General features: G+C 32.8%; 1 protein-coding gene across 1 annotated transcript; it reads left to right on the top strand.

The window, feature by feature from the left end:
- Positions 1-1,601: 1,601 nt before the first annotated feature.
- LOC129228577 (5-hydroxytryptamine receptor 2A-like) lies at positions 1,602-23,927 on the top strand. The gene is given in 6 exon segments (XM_054863263.1): positions 1,602-2,128; positions 3,166-3,327; positions 10,979-11,234; positions 16,030-16,069; positions 20,838-20,869; positions 22,115-23,927. Coding segments are annotated over 6 exon segments (1,239 nt in total). The 5' UTR covers positions 1,602-1,682; the 3' UTR covers positions 22,418-23,927.
- The last annotated feature ends 118 nt before the right edge of the window (positions 23,928-24,045 follow it).

Raw genomic sequence — 24,045 nt, 5'->3', positions numbered from 1 at the left:
GCTTCAAACAGACTAGCATAATCATTGTTAATTTCACGAAATGCGAAATTTGTTAATCCAGAGTTTTCTTGAGTTTGAGCTTTCGCCATTCACTATAATAATCTCACTTTTTAGAGGAAAAAAATGAAAACTAACATTCTTTCGAGAAACTCGAGAATACCATTAAGAGACAAAACAATTTCTGTTGCTGAGAGCAATCTAAGACACATCGAATGCGTTAATAAATACTCATAACAAACTGCCTATGTTTACCAACCGACACAAGTAGAACGCAAAGTTTTATCTTTTTCTGCAATTTTGTAAATCACCACATGGTTGCGTATTCGAACGCTGGAGTTACGAATAAAAGAAGGATTGATCGATAAACTAGGCACGTTTTAAAAAAAGTTTAAAGAAGAAAAAAAAGTAACGCATCAATCAAAGAGAGTAAAAGATGAATCATGGTAACATACAAATTTATTTTCTGCTCCAAAAATAATTTCAATTTATCTTTAATTTTTGATTTTACTCTCGAGCAAAATCGAATCGTTTGGCTTGCTCTTAGATGTTAGTTTCGTCTAAACGATTCTTACAGCTCTCCTAATGCTGGCAAAAACTTTGAACAAACTTCTTATGCGGAAAATTCCAAGCGTTCGAATGATCTAAAACTTAAAAATGTGAATGAAATATTTCTCCCCCATATTATCAAATTTACGCGAGAAATGGGCTTAAAATTGGAATAGAAAAAGAATAAAATCGAATTCTTTAAAAATCGCTTCTAGGTGCACACCCCCATTCTGCAAACTAATTTTGTGCCAAATTTCATGAAAATCAGCCAAACGATCTAGATGCTATGCACATCACAGACATCCAGAGATCCAGACTTTCTATTTGGTTATTAGTAGAGATAAAGTTCATAGTTTCTTTATTACGCTTTGCTTGGCTGAAGCTATCTTAAGAGGAAAATCTGCAAAGTTGTAGAAAAAAAAAGATACAAAGCATATAACCTTCAAAAATTATACTATTTTCATACGTAAGTAGCTTGAATTCCCTCTGAAAAGTAAAAACTCCCATAAAATTAAAAAAGAATAAATACTACAGTTGAGCTTCCGTAAGCTTTCATGCAAACTAAGTATATTTAATTCTGGATTAAATAATGTATAATGACCAATTATATCAGCGTTCGATTGTTTTTTTTTTTTTTTTTTCTGTCTTATCTCAATAACTCCGCTTATAAACACTTCCATTATACATTATCTGTCCTTTTCCTTTGGATGGCAGGTACATGCTATCATTAAGCTTTAAGCTAATTGTTATTCAAATTTTAAAAATATTTTCAAGACTCAGCTTAATCAAGCATTGAATCCTGGATTTTGGGCATCTGAAACTTTTCAAATAATACTGGTTCGGAAATTTCGTCAAGTCTAAAATTTAAAGCATTTTTTAAAGTTTTATTTTTTTTTCACCACATGCTTGTTTTTATTTTTAGGCTCATCATAAGGCTCCACGAAGTTTCTACTATTACTGTGGTGAAGATTATGCCTCAACTCAAGCTTGTATTCAAACTATCATGGACAGAATTACATTGGAGATATTAACAGGAAGAACGAGTTAGTGGTGCATCTATTTTTTTAGTGGATGTTTAAAGTACAAGAAAATACTGATTAATGTCGGATCTTCTGATGAGTGAATCATAATACAAAATGAATGTTCAAACAAATGGAACGTTTATGTACAATGTCAAAGACTCAAACTCTTCTGTACAGAGTTATGAAAACGAATCTGGATTTCTGGAGGATTATCGAGTTTCGCCTGCTCTACAGCAGCAGGATGAATTCCCGTTAGCTACAGTGGTGCCTCTGGCAGTTTCATTGGGACTGTTAATTTTGTTCACTGTGATTGGCAATGCATTCGTTTTGGCGGCCATATGTCGAGAGCGCCACTTGCAGACAGTGGGTAACTATTTGGTTTTTTCTCTGGCCGTGGCAGACCTGATGGTAGCATGCCTGGTGATGCCACTAGGGGCACTGTACGAAGTGACTGGCAGACGATGGGTTCTTGGTGCTCAATTGTGTGAGGTGTGGACTTCTGGAGATGTTCTTTGCTGCACGGCATCTATCCTGCATCTAGTAGCTATTGCTCTAGACAGGTAAGGACTTTCTATCTATCGTGAAATGGTCTTACTCCTTACTGAAAATGATACTTTTTCCAAAATTTAATCTTCTCCAATATTTGTGGAAAACCAGAAAAGTTAGGCGTACAAAAGTTCACTAGATCAGTCAAAAAAGTAAATAATAAATGTCATTTTTAAAGTTGTCTCACGGTGAAAACTTTGCTAAAAGGTCAAATTTATCTCGCAGGTAGAATAAAAAGGGCGCACCTCAAAAATTGCGTTTTCTCGAAGAACTTTTAATTCAAACGTAATTAATATTCCCTAGCACATGATGCTGATCCTTTTTTTTTCAAGTGACAGTAGTCACCGTTGGATAGCAGTTGATGCCCTTACTATGCTGCTCACTATGAAGGGTGAAATGTGAGACAGGCAAACAAATTTGATAGTGGATGTTTTAAGGCCCGTCCTTTACATTCCACGTGTACATCATTTCGAAACCTTTATTGTCTGTTCCTGAATTTCGTCAAAAATCAGATTGAACATCCCACAGATTTAGGAAAATAAACAAGAGTATATTTTCTAATCCAAAAATATGTACCTTTATGCGTCATTTTTCATATTCTTTGTATCGATCTTTAACGCGCATGGATTAACTTTTAACATCTATTAGCAGACATTTTGAGCGTGGATCCGATAGGGTTTGGGTCAAGCATTCTGAAGCATCCCTGTCTTTCTCTCAAATATGTTTTTTACCAAGTATTTTCTTTTTAAATTTTCCAGAAATGTTTCAAAAGATTTATAAAGAGACGTACTCTACACAAGCTACTTTTTGGCTAATACCATAATTTCTAGTCTGAACACTTTTTTTAAAGAAATTTCTAAAATGACTTGTATGAGCATGTTTAAGAACATAAAGTTTATGTTTAGGCTTTCAAGTTATCAGCTTTGACTAATCGCCTGTTGTTATTTAAAATTTTAGCTACTAAGTTATTTTGTTTAAAGTAAGATATAGTTCGTCGGCAATCTTAATTCTGCATTTGCAGTAACTTACACATATTACTCGCCTTTTGCAGGTACTGGGCCGTAACAAACATCGATTACGTGCGCCACCGCAGCGCCTGGAGGATTGGAGTTATGATCGCCCTCATATGGGGCGTTAGCTTCCTCGTCTCCTTCGCCCCCGTCTTCGGATGGAAAGACGACGGATTCCTGCAGAGAATACAGGAAGACAAACAGTAAGTTCACAGAACAAAGTACCAACTGGTGAAGACCGACCGTTTAATAAATATGTAGTTTTTTATTTTTTTGGAAAAAAAAAGTTTTTTTTGGATTGGCTATATAACCTTTCTCCTACTCATTTCCGGAAGGAAACGACTAAAAAATGCTTTGTATGTCCTTGGGTTGGAGTGTTCACTCATTGGCCTCGGCACTTCTTTTCATATCAACCCCAGCCTTGCCTTGATGCAGAACCATAAAAAAATCTCTTTTTTTTTTTTTTTAAAGAATTGCATATGCATCATCTATTGTGTTTTTATTGTCCCTCCCGTGTGACAAATACTACAATCTTTAATAATACTTTGAGTTTTTTGAAAATCTAAATGCGCTTAAGTGTTTATTCACTGGTTGGACTACACTATAGTGATTTTTAAATAAAAAAGTGTAATTAATCTAATGCATTAATAAACAATCAATACCAGAATCGACTTTTTTGAGCAAAACTTTAATTAAAGCAAAATAAAAACTAACACATAAAAGAACATGTAGCATATACGCCTTTTTTTACCCCCTTATACCTATATACGCCCTTTTATGCCGAAAGCTCTAATTTATTTCTGCATCATAAAAGGGGTTTCTTGTAACTCAAAAATTCGTATAGGGTAGCTCCGGGAGAGATGGACCACCGTATGAGATGGATTAGTCAAAAATTTCGTCATTGTGCGACTCAATAGATGAAACCACTATTTCAGTCAGGTACGGAAAGACATTTTGTATGACATGCTGCTGTTTGCTTCTCGAAAAACATTTTTTTTAGGTAAAAGTAATTGTTTTTTTCTCTAAGTCGAATAATATTTTTACATAATTATAATCATAAAATCTAAGCTCTTGTATTAAACGTAACCTAACTGCTTTTGATACTGCAATGTCGGGGCACATGTCTACTTCCTAATAACCAAAAATGGTGACGTAAAATCCACAGTGAAAAGTTAGGGGGAGGGGGGGTCGCTCTTCTTACCCAGACAATAGGGAAAGATGGACAACTTTATTCGGAAGAGAGGGACCTTGATCTTTTTTAAATATTGATTTTCAAAGAACTGAATTAATAATACTAGAGGATGATATTTTCCTGTTTTTAGAATATGTCAACTACCTACATTAGAAAAAGTTCGTAGACACGAAGGGAATGGACTGTAGCTAGTTTGAAAAATGCTCTTAAAGTCGTTAAAGAAAAGAGTATGGGTGTTTAAAGGTTTACTTAAGTATTTTTTTATCTTTTTGAATAGCTCTTTTGTATTTTTAATATAGATGGAACTGTTTTACTGATGAATTAAAAAACCCGGCGAATTAAATAATCTAAAATTGTGGCATTATTTATATTTGGAGTAAAAGGATAAACTATTGCAATGGTGAGGGAACATTTTTTTTTTCTCCTTATTGTAGTTTGAAAGGAAACAACATAAAACATAAGTTGCTAGATGGAATGCCTCCTGTAGCACAAATTTAAAATGTCACTGCAATCTGTTTACGAAAATTCTGATACATTTTAGTATTGGTTTTAAAAATGCAATGAAAGTAAGAAAATAAGCTTGAACAAATATAATAAATGTGAAATTATTTCACAATTTTACTGTGGTCCGTCTCTCCCCATTCAAATGTTCCATCTGACCCGGACTACTTCGGGTAAGATGAACCGTATAACAAAAAGTACAAAACATCATAACGAGAATTCCTTTAAAGATATGACTGCCCCCATTAAGATTTTTGTAAGAAACATCATATGCTATATGTATGTATACAATTAAAAGTGAAATATATGTAAATATATACAGCTTTTAGAAAACTAAGAAAAAACGTGGTCTATCTCTCCCGGAATTGACCTTTGCATTATTTTATTATTGCTTCTGCATCAAGGTAAATATTTTACTTTTTACATTAACAAACATTGAATCTGTCGCGCCATCACAACTTGAATCAAATATTTGTTGCACAAATAAGAAGGTGTATCTGAATCACGTCACCACTCCTTAAAGAGTAAACAGTCCTCGCTTATCATTGTATAGAATGCCTTTTTTGGTTTAGAATGCAATGAATTAGAAGAGATTCAATGCACTCCAAAAAAATAGGATAGACTGGTACACGTTTATGCATGGGGCACGTTTACGCAGTGCCCTTTCTTCAAAACGGATTATAACTGGAGAGCCAACAGTCATAACAGATTGATGCTACTCCCAAGCACATATTCGCACAAGTTTTTGAGCATCAGTCTAGCTTCGATCTAGCATGCAGAAAGAATAATCTGTATTCTAATAAATTGAGTAAGTTTTGTGTTGAACGTTTTAAAGCTTATTATGAATACATAATACTTAGTTAAGAAAGAACAAATATATAAAAAATAACAGAATTTTATCCTTTTTTGAGAAATGTACTTGTATAAACTGAAATATTAATTTTTTTTTCACGTTAAAAGTAAATCCAATTTTGACGACGGGGCAAGTTTACGCGTTGACGATGGAGCAGCTTTACGCACGTTCTTACGGTATCTTAAGCCCTGGTTTGCTAGAAGCGAATCGCCGATCTTCGACGTCACTCCTCGCCGTGACGCTGAAATCAAAGTCAAGGGGATTCCAGCGTGGACATTCACGATGTCGATTTAGCTCGGGCGCGCATGCGCAGAAGAATTAAGTTTTCCCTTCGGTGAAGAGCGACACCGACGATCGGCGAATTCGCTTCTAGGAAACCAAGGCTTTAGTTCTAAACGCGCCTTGACTTTTGTTTTCGCTCCGAACTGTCTTAAACCTTTTTAGTATTTTCAAGCTATTTAGTTTTGAAAATCACAATTTTTTTTTATAATTGAGTTACAAATTCGTATCTTATAAGTTACAATCATATAGTATTGTCTTCATGCCCATTCAGCTTTTACTTTATACACTATTCAGTCTGTAATAAATTTGCTTTATTTTAACGATGGTAAGACATCATTTTCAAAACACTAACAGAACCACGTTAGGTGTCAAAAATAATATGTGTAAACATACCCCGGCTCCGGGGAAAGTTTACGCAACCGACTTGGACTCAAAAATAATTTTTTTTAACGGTTAAAACACTGTCTGAGCAACAACTGAATATACCAATTTTGGCTCCATTAACTGCTTCATAAAAGTGCCATGTCTAAAATTTCCTAAGTTAAAACATAAAAAATTAGAAAATTCATTGGGAAAAAAATCCGCGTAAACGTGCCCCGGTATACCCTAAGTTTCCACTGTCACAAAAGGAAAGACTATTTACTAAAAAAAAATCCATTGTTCCTGCATTCTTTGTGTTTACATTTTTTTTTTTTATCGCAGCTACCAAGCAACGCATTTTCATTGCAGTTAGGCAAAATTGAGCTATCGAATGAAATATAAAACAATAAATCATCTCATCAAATATAGCTATAGCCTTCGGTATTGCAATCAAATATAGGAAAGAATAAACTAACTGCATTTACCTATAAAACTATTTCCGACCGAATTAATATTTTTCCTAATTAAGGAAAGACTTGTTTTGCTTCTTCTGATGAAATTTAGCGATTCTGTAAGTAACTTTTGAGGCGTTTTTGAATTGCAAATTATGTTTGTTCTCAGGTGTCGGAAAATATTCTCTAATTTCGATTTATAATTTTTGATGCAAAATGATCCTTTGTAATTTCAAACTGCATGGCAAAATATTTTAATATGTTTACTAGTCTAGAACAAAAGGTTTAAAAACTCGTTTAGATAAGCTATGTTTTGAAGTAAAACAAATCCGTAAAACTTTCAGTATGCCCTTTGAGTTACGTTTAATATTTCCTTTCTTCATAAGTAACTCTTTCTTAAAACTCAAAAAATAAATAAATAAAATACATCAATTTTTATTTTTTAAGTTTTCTATTCTTATATATTATTTCTGTAGCCCTTTTTTTTTTTTTTTTTTGTTCCTACGTGAGATCTTCCTTAAATTCTTGATTGATTTCTTCGATGTTCACCTCATTTTGATGTGCAGGCTAATGACGAAAAATAGACCCAAGTTCTAAAAATTGTTTTTTCTGTCAAAAAACCTGTTTTAAAGCACCGGACTGAGGTTTTCGGTTAAATTAATAAAATTAACTTGTGCTCTGCTCGACAGAGCTGAACAGCTCGTTCGGCAGAGCGTTCGAATGGTAACCAGAAGAACGAGTGTTCGGGCCCGGCTCAGACGATGGAAATGCTCCTTGCTGGAACGAAAACCTGATGCAATCTGTAGCTAAAGTGATTCTTAATTGTAAGCTATCTTTTTTTTAAAGCTTTTTTTCTTTTCTTTTCTTTTTTTTTTTTTTTTTTGTTAAAGCCGATCAGAAAACTAAAGCACAATGTAAGCGAAAATATAAGTATCAGGTTTAAGATTTCAGACTACAATAGAAAAATATTTTGTTCAGAAAAAAAAATCGTATGCTGAAATATAGATTCTTTTAATGAGTTTTTGACCATAGTACAAATAAAAAATTACTACCCCGAAATGAAATTACGTTTTTCATTTAGTTAACCTATGAATATTTTTTAGAATAGGAGGCAAAACATGAAATTACTAACAACTTGATAGGTAAATTATTATTATTATTATTATTATTATTTATAATTTCGGCAAAGAAATAGGAAAAAAAATAGCCAGTCACATTTTAACGACATTCGAAAAGCTACACCTAAAAACCGAACTTAGTTTAATTGATTTTGTATTTTAACCGTTCGGTAAAATGATGAACACGTGCTGCCATCTATCTATGCCATAACGGTTCAAGCAGCCTGCTATAACAAATTGTATACATTTTTAAAGATAAAAACACTTCTCTTCAATATCTTATCGTATATATTATTTCTGTGGATTATTTTTCTGTCGGTATGCGAGATCTTTCTTATTTCTTCAAGAAAATCCCCCCTCAATTTAAAGCTTATCGGGCCGGCGACAGATCAAAAATAGATCAACAGTCTAAAAATCAATTTTTCGGAAACGCAATTTGCTGTTACAAAACTTTGATGCAGCCTCTAATTCTTATATGCAGATTTTTTAATGCAAAATTCTAGTACAATTTTACAATTTTTAGTGCCAGCGAGAAAAAAAATTCACAATTAACCAGTTTTTTTTTTTTTAAATAAAGTTTAAGAGCACTGGGTTTAATTGTTCGGTTAAATTGATAAGGTTTTTTCGGTAGAGCGTTCGGCTATAAACTAGCTTAACTTCGGACCCGCCCGGGCTATCCGTCGTTACAGCTAATTAGATTATAGCTAATTTTATAACGCATTACATGTACTCATAACATACAACAGATAACACATGTAAGGCAATAAAATAAGTCCGACGGAAGTGCTCTTGGCGTTTTGACTCCTTTATGCAGGCTACAGTTATTATTCAGATAAGTTGACCATTAATCGAAGGGTGTATATATATATATATATATATATATATATATATATATATATATATATATATATATATATATATATATATATATATATATATATATATATATTAATAGCAATATAAGGATTGAACAAGAACGAAAAATTCATTTAAAAGAAGGAAAAAATGAAAAAATCCCAAAATACCCTGGGGCCTCATCAGATGGGCCATATATGAACAGATGTGAATAGCAACGGAAATAATTTAGTGGGAAAAAAAGGGTATTTTGTACAAAGAAGTAAAAGTCATTACAGTCGCATGTGTGTGACTGATGTGATGCTAAAAATGTGTGTGATTAAATTACTTTTTACTTCCAAGTAAATTAGTTGAGAAAAAAATAAACATCTAAATTTTCATCTTCCTAGGCGCTACATTATTATACAGTGGCTCCCAAAAGTGTTCGTACACTTACAATTTTCAATGACTTACGCCATTATCCATGCGTTAAAACTAATATTTTTGAATGCGTACTTAATTATAAGATGTATGATCTATTTTCAACAAACTACATGAAATTTTTTATAACATAAGGAAACTTTATTTTTAAGAAATAAAGAATCAAAAAGTGCCAGAAACTTGATCTCACAAAAGTCTTCGTACACTTTGAAAAAATGTCAAAAAATTCGAAAAAAAATGTAACTTTTTACTAAGTTATTATTTAGTAGAATATCATGCAGTATCAACAACAGCTTTTAAAGGTCTGGGAATAGATTTAATTGTTTTTTCTTTCTTTTTTTGTGCAATTTCTCATTAAATGTTCAGCCGCATTTCAAGTCTTACTGTTTCTAGTTCGCTTTTCGTTTCAAAGCCGTTTTTTCGTAATCTAGCCACCAGATATCTCCAAATATATTCCATTAAGTTTAATCTGGCGATTGAGGAGATATTTCTAAGCTTTAGGACAATTTTTGAGGCACCAAACACAAACGTGTATTTCTTATAGTTATCTTGGTAAAAAACAAGGTTGTTTCCGATTACCAAATTTTGGGCTAATAGTTTAAAATTGTTTTTTTTTTTAATATTTAAATGAACAGCATGATTCATTATTTCATCAAAAAATTCCAAACTTCCAAGTCCTGACGTTGATATGCACCCTCACCCAACAACACCTTCACCGTCCTGATTAACTGATCCAACTAAGTTCTTAAGATTAAATTCCTCGTTTTTTCTTCTACTTACAATTCTACAACAATTGAACCCAAAACGTTGAATTTATTTTCTTCTATAAGTAAGACGTTGTTCCATAACGTTTTGAGCTTATTTATCATTGATTTTGCGACGGAAAGCGTAAACTTTTTGTTTTTTTCCACGAACAAGAAAATTTCTGCAGGAAGAGGTCCCATTTAATCCAACTAATCAGAGAACTTGGCGAACAATTTTAGGTGAAAATTAAACGTAAAATGTTTCATTCAATTCTGCAGAAACTTTTTCAGCACTCAAATGTGTATTTTTCATGTTTTTTTTAACTGTAAATCTCCAATCACGCTTTGTTAACTTTGCTAGATGACCTTTTCTTACCTTGTTTTCGATCCGATTCTTATCTTTAAAGCATTTTATCAAGATTTTCACTCTAGAATGGTATAAATCAACTAATTTATTGACATTTCAAATCAATTTACGGCTACTGTGAGGGGAAAAAATCAAATTTCGAATCGTGTTTTTTACTCATACCTGGCATTTTAAAATTATAAGCAGGAATATTAGGGATTAAATAAGCCAAATGATTTTACAGTGTCATCACAATGCAAAAATAATAAAAAAACGACAAATGATAATTTTAAGCATGAATTAATTCGAAAATATAACAGTGTACGATGAATTTTGCGGCGTATTTATTCTCTGTCTCTTCGTTTTTTGACGAATTTCAAAAATAAAATCTGGCAATATTTTGAAAAAAAAAAAAAACTACTGGGTTTGATTCAGAACTCGTTCAGAATGGCATAGGAATGGAGTGAAAAAAAATTGGACTTCATTTTCGAATTCAGTTTCAAGTTATTTTGGTTTTACTACAAAATTTCAAGATGTACGAGCACTTTTGGGACCCTCTGTATGTCGTAGTATTTTTTTCCTGCTTTTTATAAAAATGCATCATTTTCAGGCTGTTGGGCAGTTTTTCTATGTTAATGATGTCTAAAAAGCTTTATTGATGTAACATCTCTAAATGGTTCGTCTTATATAAGTAATTAGCCAATTACTAATGTTCATATTCTTCTGATTTAGATGTTTAGTGAGCCAAGATGCAGGGTACCAGATCTTCGCCACCTGTTCCACTTTCTACGTACCACTAGTGGTGATTCTTCTCCTGTACTGGAAGATATATCAGGTGGCTAGGAAAAGGATTCGTCATAAGCCGGGCCACAGCGTCCGGCCAGCAACTTTTCTTCCATTGGTCGCCAACAATTCTTCTATGAATAGCACTGCCTTCAATAACGCGAATGAGGCGGTAAGCTTTTCCTGATCTTTAAACTATGAAACAATTAGTGGACTTGCTCAGAACGCTCTGCGAATTATTAAAACCCTTCCTGTCTTGTTAAATCATGTTTTGTGCTGGAGGCGATTCGCATGCCATTAGGAAATCATGCGTTTTTAGCGCAAATGAATAGGGGTGATGTGATAGGGGTGATGAAGTGTGAGTCGGGGGGATGACCCCGATGTGAGGTCACTGTGACCTCCCAAAAATTTCATTATTCAGCAAATATTTTCTGATGATTCTGCAAAAGTGGGAGTTCTATTCGGCAAAATTATCATCATTCGGCGAAATTTGAAATCCCATTCGACAAATTGAGAGTTTCCACCCTCAAAAAAATGTTCAAGACGTTAATGCACATGAACCTTTTCTCTGCAAATTAAAAGAAAATAGAAATCAGCTAACAGTTATTCTTTCACATTTCATTTGGGGAGAGGGGGGGGGTTGTGTAGTAATGAAAATTTTAAAGTAATTAAATGCCTAATGTCAGCGTCGCAATTGCTCCAAGTTGCCAAACGAATGCCATTGTAGAAGTCCAACAATAGTTAGCATCAAAGAAGCTTCAAAAAATCTTTATAATGACAGCCCCATAATGACTACCCATAATGACAGCTCCGAGGAACTTTTAATGTTTTTTTATATACTCTGACGATACTTTTACAGTATGATTGAACTTATGGGTTTTATCTGTAGCCAAATTTCTTTCAACCAATTTGAGAAAAGAAAGTAATATCGACACAGTATGACTGAACTTATGGGTTTCATTTGTAGCTAAATTTCTTTTAATCAATTCGAGAAAAAAAAAGTATTATCAACGACCAGAAAAAATGACGTAACTGAAATATACAAATTATTTGTGTAAGTACAGAGCAAACTGAGATCTTTTCTTTAAACTCTTAAATGTATCGATAGGACGTAATTTTATACATTTTCAAAGTTATCCTATATCCTTAGATGGTTTGATGGTGAAAAGATTATACAGACGAAAGTTTACCTCTTTGTTTCAACGGCGTATCATATACAAGTTCAAATACTGTTCAAATATGAGTTCATATTGTTCAAACCAAAATGTGAAATATGGGAACGATTTTTTAACGCTCAAAATTTATTAGAGAAGGACAGAGACAGACGACCGGCAGACTCGTATTTTCACCTATCTTAACACCCTACTTTCCAAGTTTTAACTGTTCAACATTTCTTTTATTGTTTTACTTATTTTTTTTTTAATTTTTTAAGCAATATTTTCTATATGTACTAAGCTATTGTTCATGTTTTTTTCTTCTTTCTTTTACTTTTACGGGAAAAAAGGATATAATAGGAAGTAAAAACGACAACGTACAAACTACATTATCAATATGAAAGAGGTATTAAATTATCTTTTGAAATATTTTTAAAACTCATTTTGAAATCTATCTGAACCGATAACTATTCTAGGACATTTAGTGCATATTTAGGTAAAATTTTCAAAGAGAGAACGTTTTAAAACTTGAATTACTATTTTTAAATTCATACATTTTTTCACATTAAAATTTATAAAAAAGTGTCCAGAATTGCAAACGTTTGGATAAATTTACCATCTTTGAAACTTTAACATTAGAAATAAAGCCATATCTACAGTGATGGACAAAATTATAGACTCAATTTTTTTTTTATTTTGTTTCAATTACAACATGACTCAATTTAAATTATTTTCATTGAAGTAAAGATGAATAGTTGAAGAAATAGTTCTAAAATTAATATATCTTATCAATTAAATTAAAAAATTCATAAAATTTGAAAATTTGCAAATTTAATATTTTATCATTACGTGAAATCTGGACAAAAGTATAAACTCAAAGGTAAAAAATCCAGGATTACGAGAAAGTTTCGTTCGAAAATGTTAATTTAACGCCATAGAATGAATAAATGTTGCCATCAGTGATTACTAAAAGTTTCGTTTTTGGAAATTTATGAGAAACATATAAATAAATGCACCGCTGGACAAAATTATAAACTCATTTTTCTTTCTCATTTTTTCAATCATAATTTAACTCTGTTAAAAAAAGTTTTGTTCCAGTAAAGATAAATAACTCTCTCAGCATGGTAAAGCAGGATTGGCATTTCTTAATTGAAGGTAGAACGCTGAAGATTACCAATTAATAATGGAAGATAATCTCTTACCTTTTGCTCATCTGATTCCTGGAGGTAACTGGTTATTTTAGCAAGATAACGCGAGTGTACACACAGCGAAAAGTACAAAAGAATGGTTCAAGCGTGGGGTATCAAAGTTATCAAATGGCCAGCTCGTAGTCCGGATCTTAATCCGATTGAAAATCTTTGGGGGATCACGATTCGCAAAGTTTATTATGATCGGCACCAGTACCAAACCACAGAGGAATTAAAAAGGGCAATACTTTCAGCATGGAACCATATGCCACTGCAGCTGTTGGAAACCTTGTGAAATCTACATGCCCAGCCGCATATTCGAGGTAATTCAGAAAACTGAGGGCCCAACTCGTTTTTATACGTTTGTAGTTTACACTAATGGCTAGATTTAATGCAGTGTTAATTTTTAAAACATTTCAAATATTGATTTTTTTTTTCAATTTATCCATGTTAATACCAAATTACATTTTCCTAAATCTATGCTTTTGTTTTACTGAAGTAATTGCAAATGTAACTTAACTAAACTCAAAAAAATAAATAAATAAATAAAATTCTGCAGCTTATAATTATGTTTACGCAGTTTTGTAAGTTTGTAGTTGAGCATTGGTTCATTTTTGGGTATTAAATGATTAAGTATTTGAATAAAATTCTACCAAACTTCAGAGTTTCTTACTTTTGAGTTGCTACTTTTGTCCAGGTTTCATGTATTATAAAGATATTAAAGTTGAGATTTTTTTAAATTAAATTATTTATTTTATAAAGTTTATAAGTTATACTGAATTTAGGCCTATTTAGTCAGTTATTTATCTTTACTGGAACAAAACGTTTTTTAACTGAGTTAAATTATGATTGAATAAAATGATAAAAAATAAGTTTATAATTTTGTCCAGCGGTGCATTTATATGTTTCTCATTAATTTCCAAAAAAAAAAAAAACTTTTAGAAATTACTGATGGCAACATTTATTCATTCTATGGCGTTAAATTAACATTTTGGAACGAAACTTTCTCGTAATCCTGGATTTTTTACCTCTGAGTTTATACTTTTGTCCAGGTTTCACGTAATGATAAAATATTAAATTTGCAAATTTTCTAACTTTATGAATTTTTTCATTTGATTGATAAGATGTACTAATTTTAGAACTATTTCTTCAACTATTCATCTTTACTTCAATGAAAATAATTTAAACTGAGTCATGTTGTAATTAAAACAAAAGAAAAAAAAAATGAGTCTATAATTTTGTCCACCACTGTATAACAATCTGATTACAGGAGTAAACTTTTTTAACCCTAGTATCTTTTTCTTGTTTTACCACCCGAAATCATATAAATAGCTCATCAAATTTGCTACATTTCTTTCTATCAAAACATCCAAATTTTAACAAAATGTCTCAATTTCTTCTGCAGTTATTAAAAATATTTTAAAATATTTACTTGTACGCTATTTTCTTCTACCGTTGACAGCAATGACTAAAATGTATCAATTAAAATTGTAGCTAATGCAAAACTAAAAGAGAAAAGAAAACCAAAAAATGATCTTAATATTGCAAGGAATGCAATGTACTATGCAAAATATAGTAAAGAAATGTTTAAAAATTACCTATTTAGCATTTTGATAAGCAAATATTAGAGCCGAATTACAGATTAATTTCACACGATTTGTAGCCATACCGTCTAACTATTAAAATTTTATTTTCAAAAGAATCTGAAATGCTAAGATTACAAATTGATTTTACATAATTACGTTGAAAATTTTTGAGAAAAAAGGTCATTAACTTTTTGAAGCACTTAGCGTTTATGTCCTATTATATTAAAAAGAAGTATGGATTTAATTAAATACAAAATGCTTTGCTAATAAAAGTAGTTTATCAGCAAATGAGCTGTGAATTATTTCGATCTTTCATTCTACAGCCTGCCTACAAACGTTAATAAAATCAGGAAACATTAAAAAATTAATAAAATGCTATTTAAACTAATTAGTTTAAGGCTCTTTATGCATTAACAAAATTTATCTGTAGCTAACTTAATTATTCTTAACTAACATGTAAATTAGCTAGGTTGTGTGATAGGTTATTCGTTTTAATAGTTTGCATTGATTTAATTTTGAGCTATAAAGTAAAAATTCTTGAGAATGTTCTAAGTTAATTAATGCTTAAATTTTTCTCAATAACTGTGAAACACAATGTTTTAAGGAGAGAAATTTAATTTGTCTCCGAAAATTAAATTATTCACAATTATGTATTGTAACCAGGTTTGAAGTTGTTCTTTAAAACTTTTTACTGAATTCTTTTTCCCCTTTTAGAACCTCAATATACTCAACATTTGATCAATTAATATTTCTAAAAGTTATTTCTCTCTTTCATAACTTTCAGACGAGTGACAAATTGAAATCGGAGTGAAAACACTAATAAATCAGAATATTTGAAAACTTCTACTAAAATACATAAACCAATCATTAAATAATAATTATTATCTTTACAGTATGAAAGGGACACAAATGTATTTTTTTACTGTCTTCAATGAGTTGAAAATTAGTGGAAACAAAAACAATTTCTATGGAAACAACAAAAAGAAAAAAAAATATTTCATTGTCTTGGGAGTTGTAAACGGAAAAAAACTTAACCTGTCATCCTAAAAGCTAAAAGATGCGCTCATTTCCACCAACAACCTTCTATCTCATCGGTAGTCGGGTTAACTTCCAGTTTTACCAACATTTAAAAGAACTACCCCCTTAAGTTTATCAAAGGTAGGATGGAAACTGGGGGGACGGAAATTTCAAAACTGGGGGAGGGGGGGACACTGGTGGTCCGAAAGTATTATTGGCCTACCTCTTTCCTTGTTGGCCCAACAACGATACCATTGACAGTCACGTGAATAAAGGTTTGAACTGTATTTAAATTCCTGATAAAAAGGGTTATATTATTCCCCTAAGCTCTATTGTCTATTTAACTAGAAAGTTCAAAACAATTTCATGAAATGCACAAAAAATCCGCTCTTTCTTTCAGTATTAATATTTTAAGCGTGTAAGCACGCTTTAAAAACAAAAATTGCGAAAAACGCTTATTTTCGAGGTTGTTAATTATTGCCTTCGGTAGTTAAAGTTGTGTAAAGACTAGGCTTGGCTAACAACAATCTCGATCAAGTCTCCTTCGGAAAAAAATTACCGAAATCAGATTGTGAGCTACGGTGCCACACGCATACACATACACTTCAAACTTATAACCAATTTCCTTTCTACGACGAAGTTTAAAAATGGAGACCTTGCAATCTGTGTTAAAAAATTATTTACAGACATAATTACAAATAAAATATGCCATACTGTAGGAAAAAAAGTAATTAGATACGAAGTGACAAAGAAAAAAGTCCTTAGAAAATTTGCAAGGTGAAAAAAACATCTTCATTTTCGATGAAGTAGGACACTCCAAACCCAATTAATAGACTTCATTCAGCTCTAACTATGCTCAGTCACTTGCTATATGGCTTGAAAAAAAAAAAGATAGGTGGACTGAAACCGCTATCTAGTCAAGTAAAATAATAGTATTTTAGCATTTAAACTTTCCTGGGATGTTAGACAACCGACCTTACCGGTAAACGGATAATAGCGTTAGATTTCTTAATGCTAACCTAACCTTATAAAATAAGGATGTTTCAATCCCAAGGGAAAATTAAATCTTACATCGAGTTTATCCATCTCCTCTAATCTTTCCGCTGAATATGCAGCCATAATAACTTACTAAAATCTGCATACGGTTATGACTTGAAATATTGCTGGAATAAGATTTCGAATCCCACGATCATCATAACTATTCATTCTTTTTTGATTCTGCACTGAGTAAGATATGGTAGGACTACTAAAATCGCCGAGTTTTAAACCCCATTACATCCCTCAAATTTATGTGGAAAAAGGACCGAAGAATCATTCCCCACTGCATTAAATGGAACGAACCATTTTGAGATATAGCTTGAGATTATTCGTTTCGGGTGAAATATTCAAGACTAATATGCTTTTACGAGGGTAACGTTTTCGATCGGTTGGGTTTTGAATATTTATTGAATGTTTAGAATGTAAGGCAAACGCGGGTATTGATGGAGCATGAACGAATTTTCCATTTCCTCGCAACAAGTTATGGTTTGTTAATAGCTTGTTTTTTTTTAGGAGAAATCAGCTGTGATTTATCAAATCAGAAATATCAAGGCGCCTTTTGCTACGGCGATTAAATGATCAATGATAGAGTTACATTCATTGATATTAGTGTTCTTTCGCTTCTGTTATTTTTCATTCTAAGATCTAATGTTCCTTCGACATTTTTTGTCAGAACATTGTTTGTGAAATTCTTTTCATTCCTGCATGAAGCCTTGAAACACAATGTGCTTTAAAATAATACCTTTTTTTCCCCTTGCTCATTCTCCTGTTTTCTGAAACCTAGCCGTATTTCCTTTAACTGATCAGAAAGTGAAAAATCTCTCATTGCAGTCCCATCTTTCAATGATAGAACCTGTTCTTGTTAATTTCTGTTTTTTTCTTTCCTCTCTTTTTCTAATTGGTATTTTTGTAGATTGTTTTTCGTTAGATCCCAGGTAGCCTACATAACCTTGAAGTGTTTCATAAACATTTTAAAATGGTTGTCACAACGTTGACGGTTATTCTAGAACATTTATGAGACAAATTGTGCTACGACCTGGGATAGTTTACAGCCTATTTCCTCTTTAATATCTATTTGAAGTGGCAAAGGGAAAGGGTTACGTCTAGCAATGAACTAAAGATTGGAGTCATTGCTCTATGGGCGCTATTGCCTCCTAATATCTCGGCCCTTCTGTAGGCTCACAAAATATTCCAAGTTGGTTCAAGTGTTCCCTTTCCATCACTTTTCAAGAACCACACAGTGAGTACATATTGTCGCCTCAGAGTAACAGTAAGATATATAATCCCTGGAATAAGAGTGAGATACCTAATCCCAAGAATAACAGTAAGATACCTAATCCCAGGAATAACAGTAAGATAGCCTATTGTTTGCTTTGAGGCGGAAATATATTTGGCTATGCGGTGCAGCTGGGTGGCGAGGCAACCGTATCCCATTAACAGAGACCTAAACTTGATCTCTGATTATTTCATTTTAAGTTTAGTAGTTAAATTAATCCTTTTAATTAAATTGGTCCTTTTAGTACAAGTTATGTGCGGCAGTTGGTAATCGTAAGTGCTTACGTTAACAATGAGAAGCTTCAGGGAAAACAAACGCAGATCATTCAGTTTTGAACTGAGAAAATCAGATAAGTACACATCATGACAAATCCTTCTTTCTCTTTTCTTTATATTTTTGGTCATGGCTTGTTACGACTTTAATCGTTTCCGAAAATACTCCGAAAAAATTATTTCTTTAATTTTACTTTTTCATCGTTTCTGAAGTGGTTTCATAAACTAATTAAATTCAAAATATGTTCAAAATAAATGTTCAAAATATTTTAATTTTTCACTTATTTATTGCAAAAATAGCAAAGAAATGTATCTAGAACTAATTGGAATGTACATAACACCGATTTTGTGACATCTTTTTTCACAAATCTCCGACTTTCTTATAATTTAGGGTCATTTTTCTTAAATATTAAATAAATAAAGGACGCAAAATTATTATGTCATGCCTGAATAGGGAATTCAGCCTATTTACTCAATTTAAAATAACTAAATCAACTTAACAAAAGTTTGCCCGCACCTAAAACAAAAGCTGCTAAGCTTGCAATCATAACATAATGTTGTGAAACGTTTCTCTTTTGTTTAGAGGAAAAAAAAACTCCATCATTACGTCACTTTATACGACTTCCGGAATCTAAGGATTATAAAGGGATAAAAATAAGAAAAAAAAAAGAAAAAAAGAAAATAGGAAAAAAAAAATGGTAAGCCACTTTTTCGAAAAACGGAGGAATTATTACGAAGTCATTACAAGTTCTAATCCTGCTTCGAGCGAGCAAAATTTTAGCTACTAACATCAAGCTGCCAATTAAGTCTCGAAATCCTTCACGGAAATACTTTAAAATCAACCAAACTTTCCTCCCGAAGTTTTCAAAATTTAAAACAGCATAATGTGAAGGCCGGTGACTTGAGTTAGTGAATTTTGTATTCAAAAACGAAACAAAAAAAGAGAAAAACGAAATATTTTGAATAAAAATGAATAATGCATTAACTCATCAATATTTTAACGAAACGTAGTTAAGATACACTCTCAATTTTCTAATTCCTTATTCATCTACTGAAACTCTTGTCTCTATCTGTATGTGAAAATTTATTTTGGCGTGGTACTCCTATTTGCAAACTAAAACATTGAAAATAATTCATACAACGTTTGTGGAATTTTGATTTTTCTATGTTGGGCATTGAAAACTAAATTTCCGGCATAAAAGTTTTGGTAATAAATCAAGAAGTATGGAAACAAAAAAATAATATTTTTGTAGTTATCTTTTTCTTCCAGAATTCTGCAATCGTTGTTCATGACGGGGTTTTGTACCCCCACCCCCTTTCTCCCCTCCGTACTCCAAGAAAATTTCGTATGTTGTGGCCCTACACGAAACTTTCTCCCACAGTTTGCTAATCAGAGAAGCAGAATCGAGTGTGAAAAGTGAATAAAGATCATTATAGAAGCTAGGCTTCAATTAATTACAAGCATTTTATTGGTTGAGATAGCAACAGATAAAAATGTTAAATAATTTCTGATCGTCTGCTGCAATTAAATCTCATGACGGGCTCGTGAACGGCTTAGAATCCTATTTAAAACTAGAAAATCGCCAGTCAAAGAATGACAGCTGAATACCGCTTCTTCATTTGAACAAAGAAACCGCCTGTTTTGGGATGATTTGCTAGTTGAAATTTTAACCCTCAGTCCAGTGGATTAACCCTAAACTCCAGTAGATAGCGTTCATTGTTGACCACTTTTTTATTCTTCATTCTCCTAAAATGACAATTTTACCTGTAAAACAGTTAAGTGACCGGATCCAATTCAGCCTTGTCAAAATTTGTATTACATTTGTATTACAAAATGCCTTAAGGCTCTTTTTTTCGTACGTACAATATTTAAATTAAAACATCTGTAGTGGCCAGTGATTCAGTAGTGGCCACTTCAATGTTTAAAACACAGTAGTAGTCGTCACAGTGAAGTATATTTTTAAACTATTGGTCTACAATATTAATTACCTCTCTTGAAACTCAACGAGCGTATTAAAGACCAATTTCCCTCAATCGTTCCGTGATCTAATAATGTCAGAATTTCAATATGTTCAATTATTTATCCATTTTTATTAAAACCTCAAATTTGATCCATTAGCGGCCATTCCAAAATCTGAAAATTTCAGTAGTGGCCATCTGCTATTCTCCCATCCACTATAAATTCAAATAACTGATGAATAAAATTGATACAATATGATAGTTGCATTAAGTATCAACAAAAAAGTCACATTATTATTGTTCATATCGTTCTTCAAAGAACTACTTGAAGTGAAAAGTAAACTTGAAGTGGCCACTCTCTCTACTGGTGTTTTACCTTATAGTTCTGAAATTTTCAGTTTAAAGGTAAAGATTCCCCGGAGACGACAATTAAGCGAAGCGGGAAACAAAAAAAAAAAAAGAACCCAAAGATATTTTCGCAAATTTAAATGCACGCCAAAGTTTAGGGTCTCAAAGTTTTGTCTCAATCGCAAGCGGTGGCGATTGATTGGTGGCACCCCAACGCTAAAATTAGCTTTGCTTTCGGGAGGGCGGGCGTTCCGAAGTGCCCTCTCGTCATGAATGCACAATACCTTTTCGGACAAGTGTACGATTTTGAAAATATTCCTCGTGGTATAATGTGGATCTGATAATTTTATTCGTGCCCTCGACAATGTTTACCTCTTTTTGATGAGTCAGTGAAAAATAGAAGTGTTATTGGTGCGTATTTGGGTTGGAACGCTTTTCGAAACCTACATTTGAGCACATATAATGAAATTACCAATATGCCACAAAAATAAAAGTCCTAATAATCGAAGTATTTTTTAAGTATCCGAAATTTAAATGACGATTTAAAACGGTTAGGGACAATACAAACTGTAAATATTAAGCGGGATGTTCTTTTAAGAGATATTCCAATAAGCGGATAAAATTGCACTGCCAAAGTAACTACAACCAACTTCAGCTCCAATCATCTTTCATTAATTTCTCCAAAAAGAGGTAAACATAGTCAAACTCACGGATCAACTTATCAGGATCCTATTGAACACCCAACTAGCGTACTAATCGTTTTCCTGCTACATTAGTCTGTGAAGTTGATCACCTGTCTAAGTTGACCGCTTTTTTCAGGCACGGAATTAACCCTTATATAAATATATAAATCATACTAATTAGTGAAACCTGTGTAAGTTGACCACTTGCGGTACACTACTTTAGTGGTCAACTTAAACAGGTGGTCAACTTACAGAGGTTGATTTATATGATAACGGCTATTCCGTGCCTGAAAAAAACGGTCAACTTACAAGGGTGGTCAACTTCACAGGTTTTACTCTATAAATCAATCTCTGTAAGTTGACCACCTGCTTAAGTTCACCACCAATGTAGTGCACCGCAAGTGGTCAACTAACACAGGTTTCACTGTACCCTTCTACTGGTCAACTCTTTTCCTCACTGGATTCTTATTTAACTCGTATATCGTACATTCTATTACTCATTCATGTTCTGTAGTATATATTCACGGTTGGAAAAACAGTAATAATCGTATTACTTTTTCATTAGATACCCCAGACGGAAGTCAAGAAAAAAACCCGAGAGAGTATTGAATCGAAAAGAGAGCGCAAAGCGGCAAAGACATTGGCCATCATCACAGGTGTTTTCGTCGTCTGCTGGGTTCCATTCTTCGCCACCGCCTTGCTGATGGCGCTGTGCGCAACCTGCCAGCCGGACCCGTGGCTCTTCTCGCTCTTCCTTTGGCTCGGATATGCCAATTCCACTCTGAACCCTCTATTATACACCCTTTTTAGTCCTGATTTCCGGAAAGCTTTCGCAAGAGTACTCAGAGGAAGGAAGAAACCGAAATAATATGGAAACGATGTTATGCAAATGACTGTTTTATCAGCACAAATTTAGTGTACCAAGTGGTTGAGACTTTAAAATCTACTAAAAAACAATAGCTTTTTTCACTGGCATTCAGAGAAAGTAACTAGAAAACCATAATGTCTCTTCTACTTGCTGATGAGTATTGTTCAACATACATGTATAAATCATAGCTAATTTTAATTCTGTTCACGCCTAGTTACATATAAAGTGGGGCTTACTTATGTTTATCTAGCGTACGGATGTGAAAAATGACATTTGTAAAGGAAGAGTTCATATTCCAACACTAAATCTAGCATTGACTCTCAAAAGAACTTAGTACTTATTTCATCAACCCTAATGTTGACTGTGTCGACCATGACTGTATTGAACCAGGATTGCTAGTTTGAGTAGTTCAGTAAGTTGACCCCCCCCCCCCCCCCCCCAATGACACAGTCTACACTTTAAACCATCGGCTACGCAAACATGTTGGGGGAAAGATACTAAGAACGTTTTGAAATATTTGATCTGCGCGAATATGTGTATCAAGTGACTGCCACTGAAAAAGCGATAGCAAATCATGAAGATATTTTGATTATTTCAATTAAATACTCCCTCTGGATTTGAGTATTCTTTAAACTCTTTTCCAAAAGATGACATATGCTAGAAAAACAGTTTAAATTTCATATTTTTCATTTAGCTTCAGAAAAAAAAATTAATAATCACATATTGATGAATGCTGGAATTTGAAGAACACATTTGAATAAATATTTAGTATACGGATTTGTTGCAGCACTTATCACACTGCATGCCATGTTCCAACGAGCAAAAAAATCAGAAATTATAATTAGCGTTACTTACAAGAGTATCACTAATACAAGGTTTACCCTTCAATTCAAATTGAAAAAAATAGCTAAAGTGTTATTGTATCTTTTGCAATACTCTTAACTGTAAATTATGTTGTTTTCATCTGTTTGACATGGCAAACCATCTAAACTTTACGGATGACCTGACATTTAAACAACACTTGGCCAACACAGTCCTTTTGGATTAAACGACATAACAGTCACCAGCGGATGGCTCCGCCGTCGCCCAAAGAAGCTACAATGACACCATGAACGGATTTGTGCTGAAACAGCTATCATAACCAAAAACAACCACAAACGAACCTGACATCCCCAAAATTATTTGCTTGGAGACACCAACGTCATCAGTAGCTGTCCAATGCAGAGCAAAACTGCTGCACAAGAAAAGCAACAAGTGGCTCCGCGTAGAGTAAAACACGTGCTCTTTTTTTCATTGAAATTGTATCAGTGTATCAGTTGTTATTGATGAACTATATAATCGACTTCAAATTATCATTTATGTTAATAAATAACATTTTGATTTGAATATGCTGTGAATTTTAGATCTGCTTTTGCTTTAGTAATATTACATGATCCGCTCTTGTTTTGTCTGATGAATGCATATACAGCTATCACTAAGATGAAGCAAGCCTCTGTTTATATGTTTTTTTGCAAACGCTTATGTGTGGAAGACATTCTTATTTTAATTTTGAAGTTAGTGCTGATTTTAGTATCAAGTATCAATTACAGTTGAAGTTATACAGAAAGATAATCCGCTTTAAAGTTTGA

Source organism: Uloborus diversus, chromosome 1, assembly GCF_026930045.1.
Source record: "Uloborus diversus isolate 005 chromosome 1, Udiv.v.3.1, whole genome shotgun sequence".
Classification (NCBI taxonomy): Eukaryota; Metazoa; Arthropoda; class Arachnida; order Araneae; family Uloboridae; genus Uloborus; species Uloborus diversus.
The sequence above is the reverse complement of the archived record's forward strand: the minus strand, read 5'-3'. Positions and strand labels throughout refer to the sequence as shown.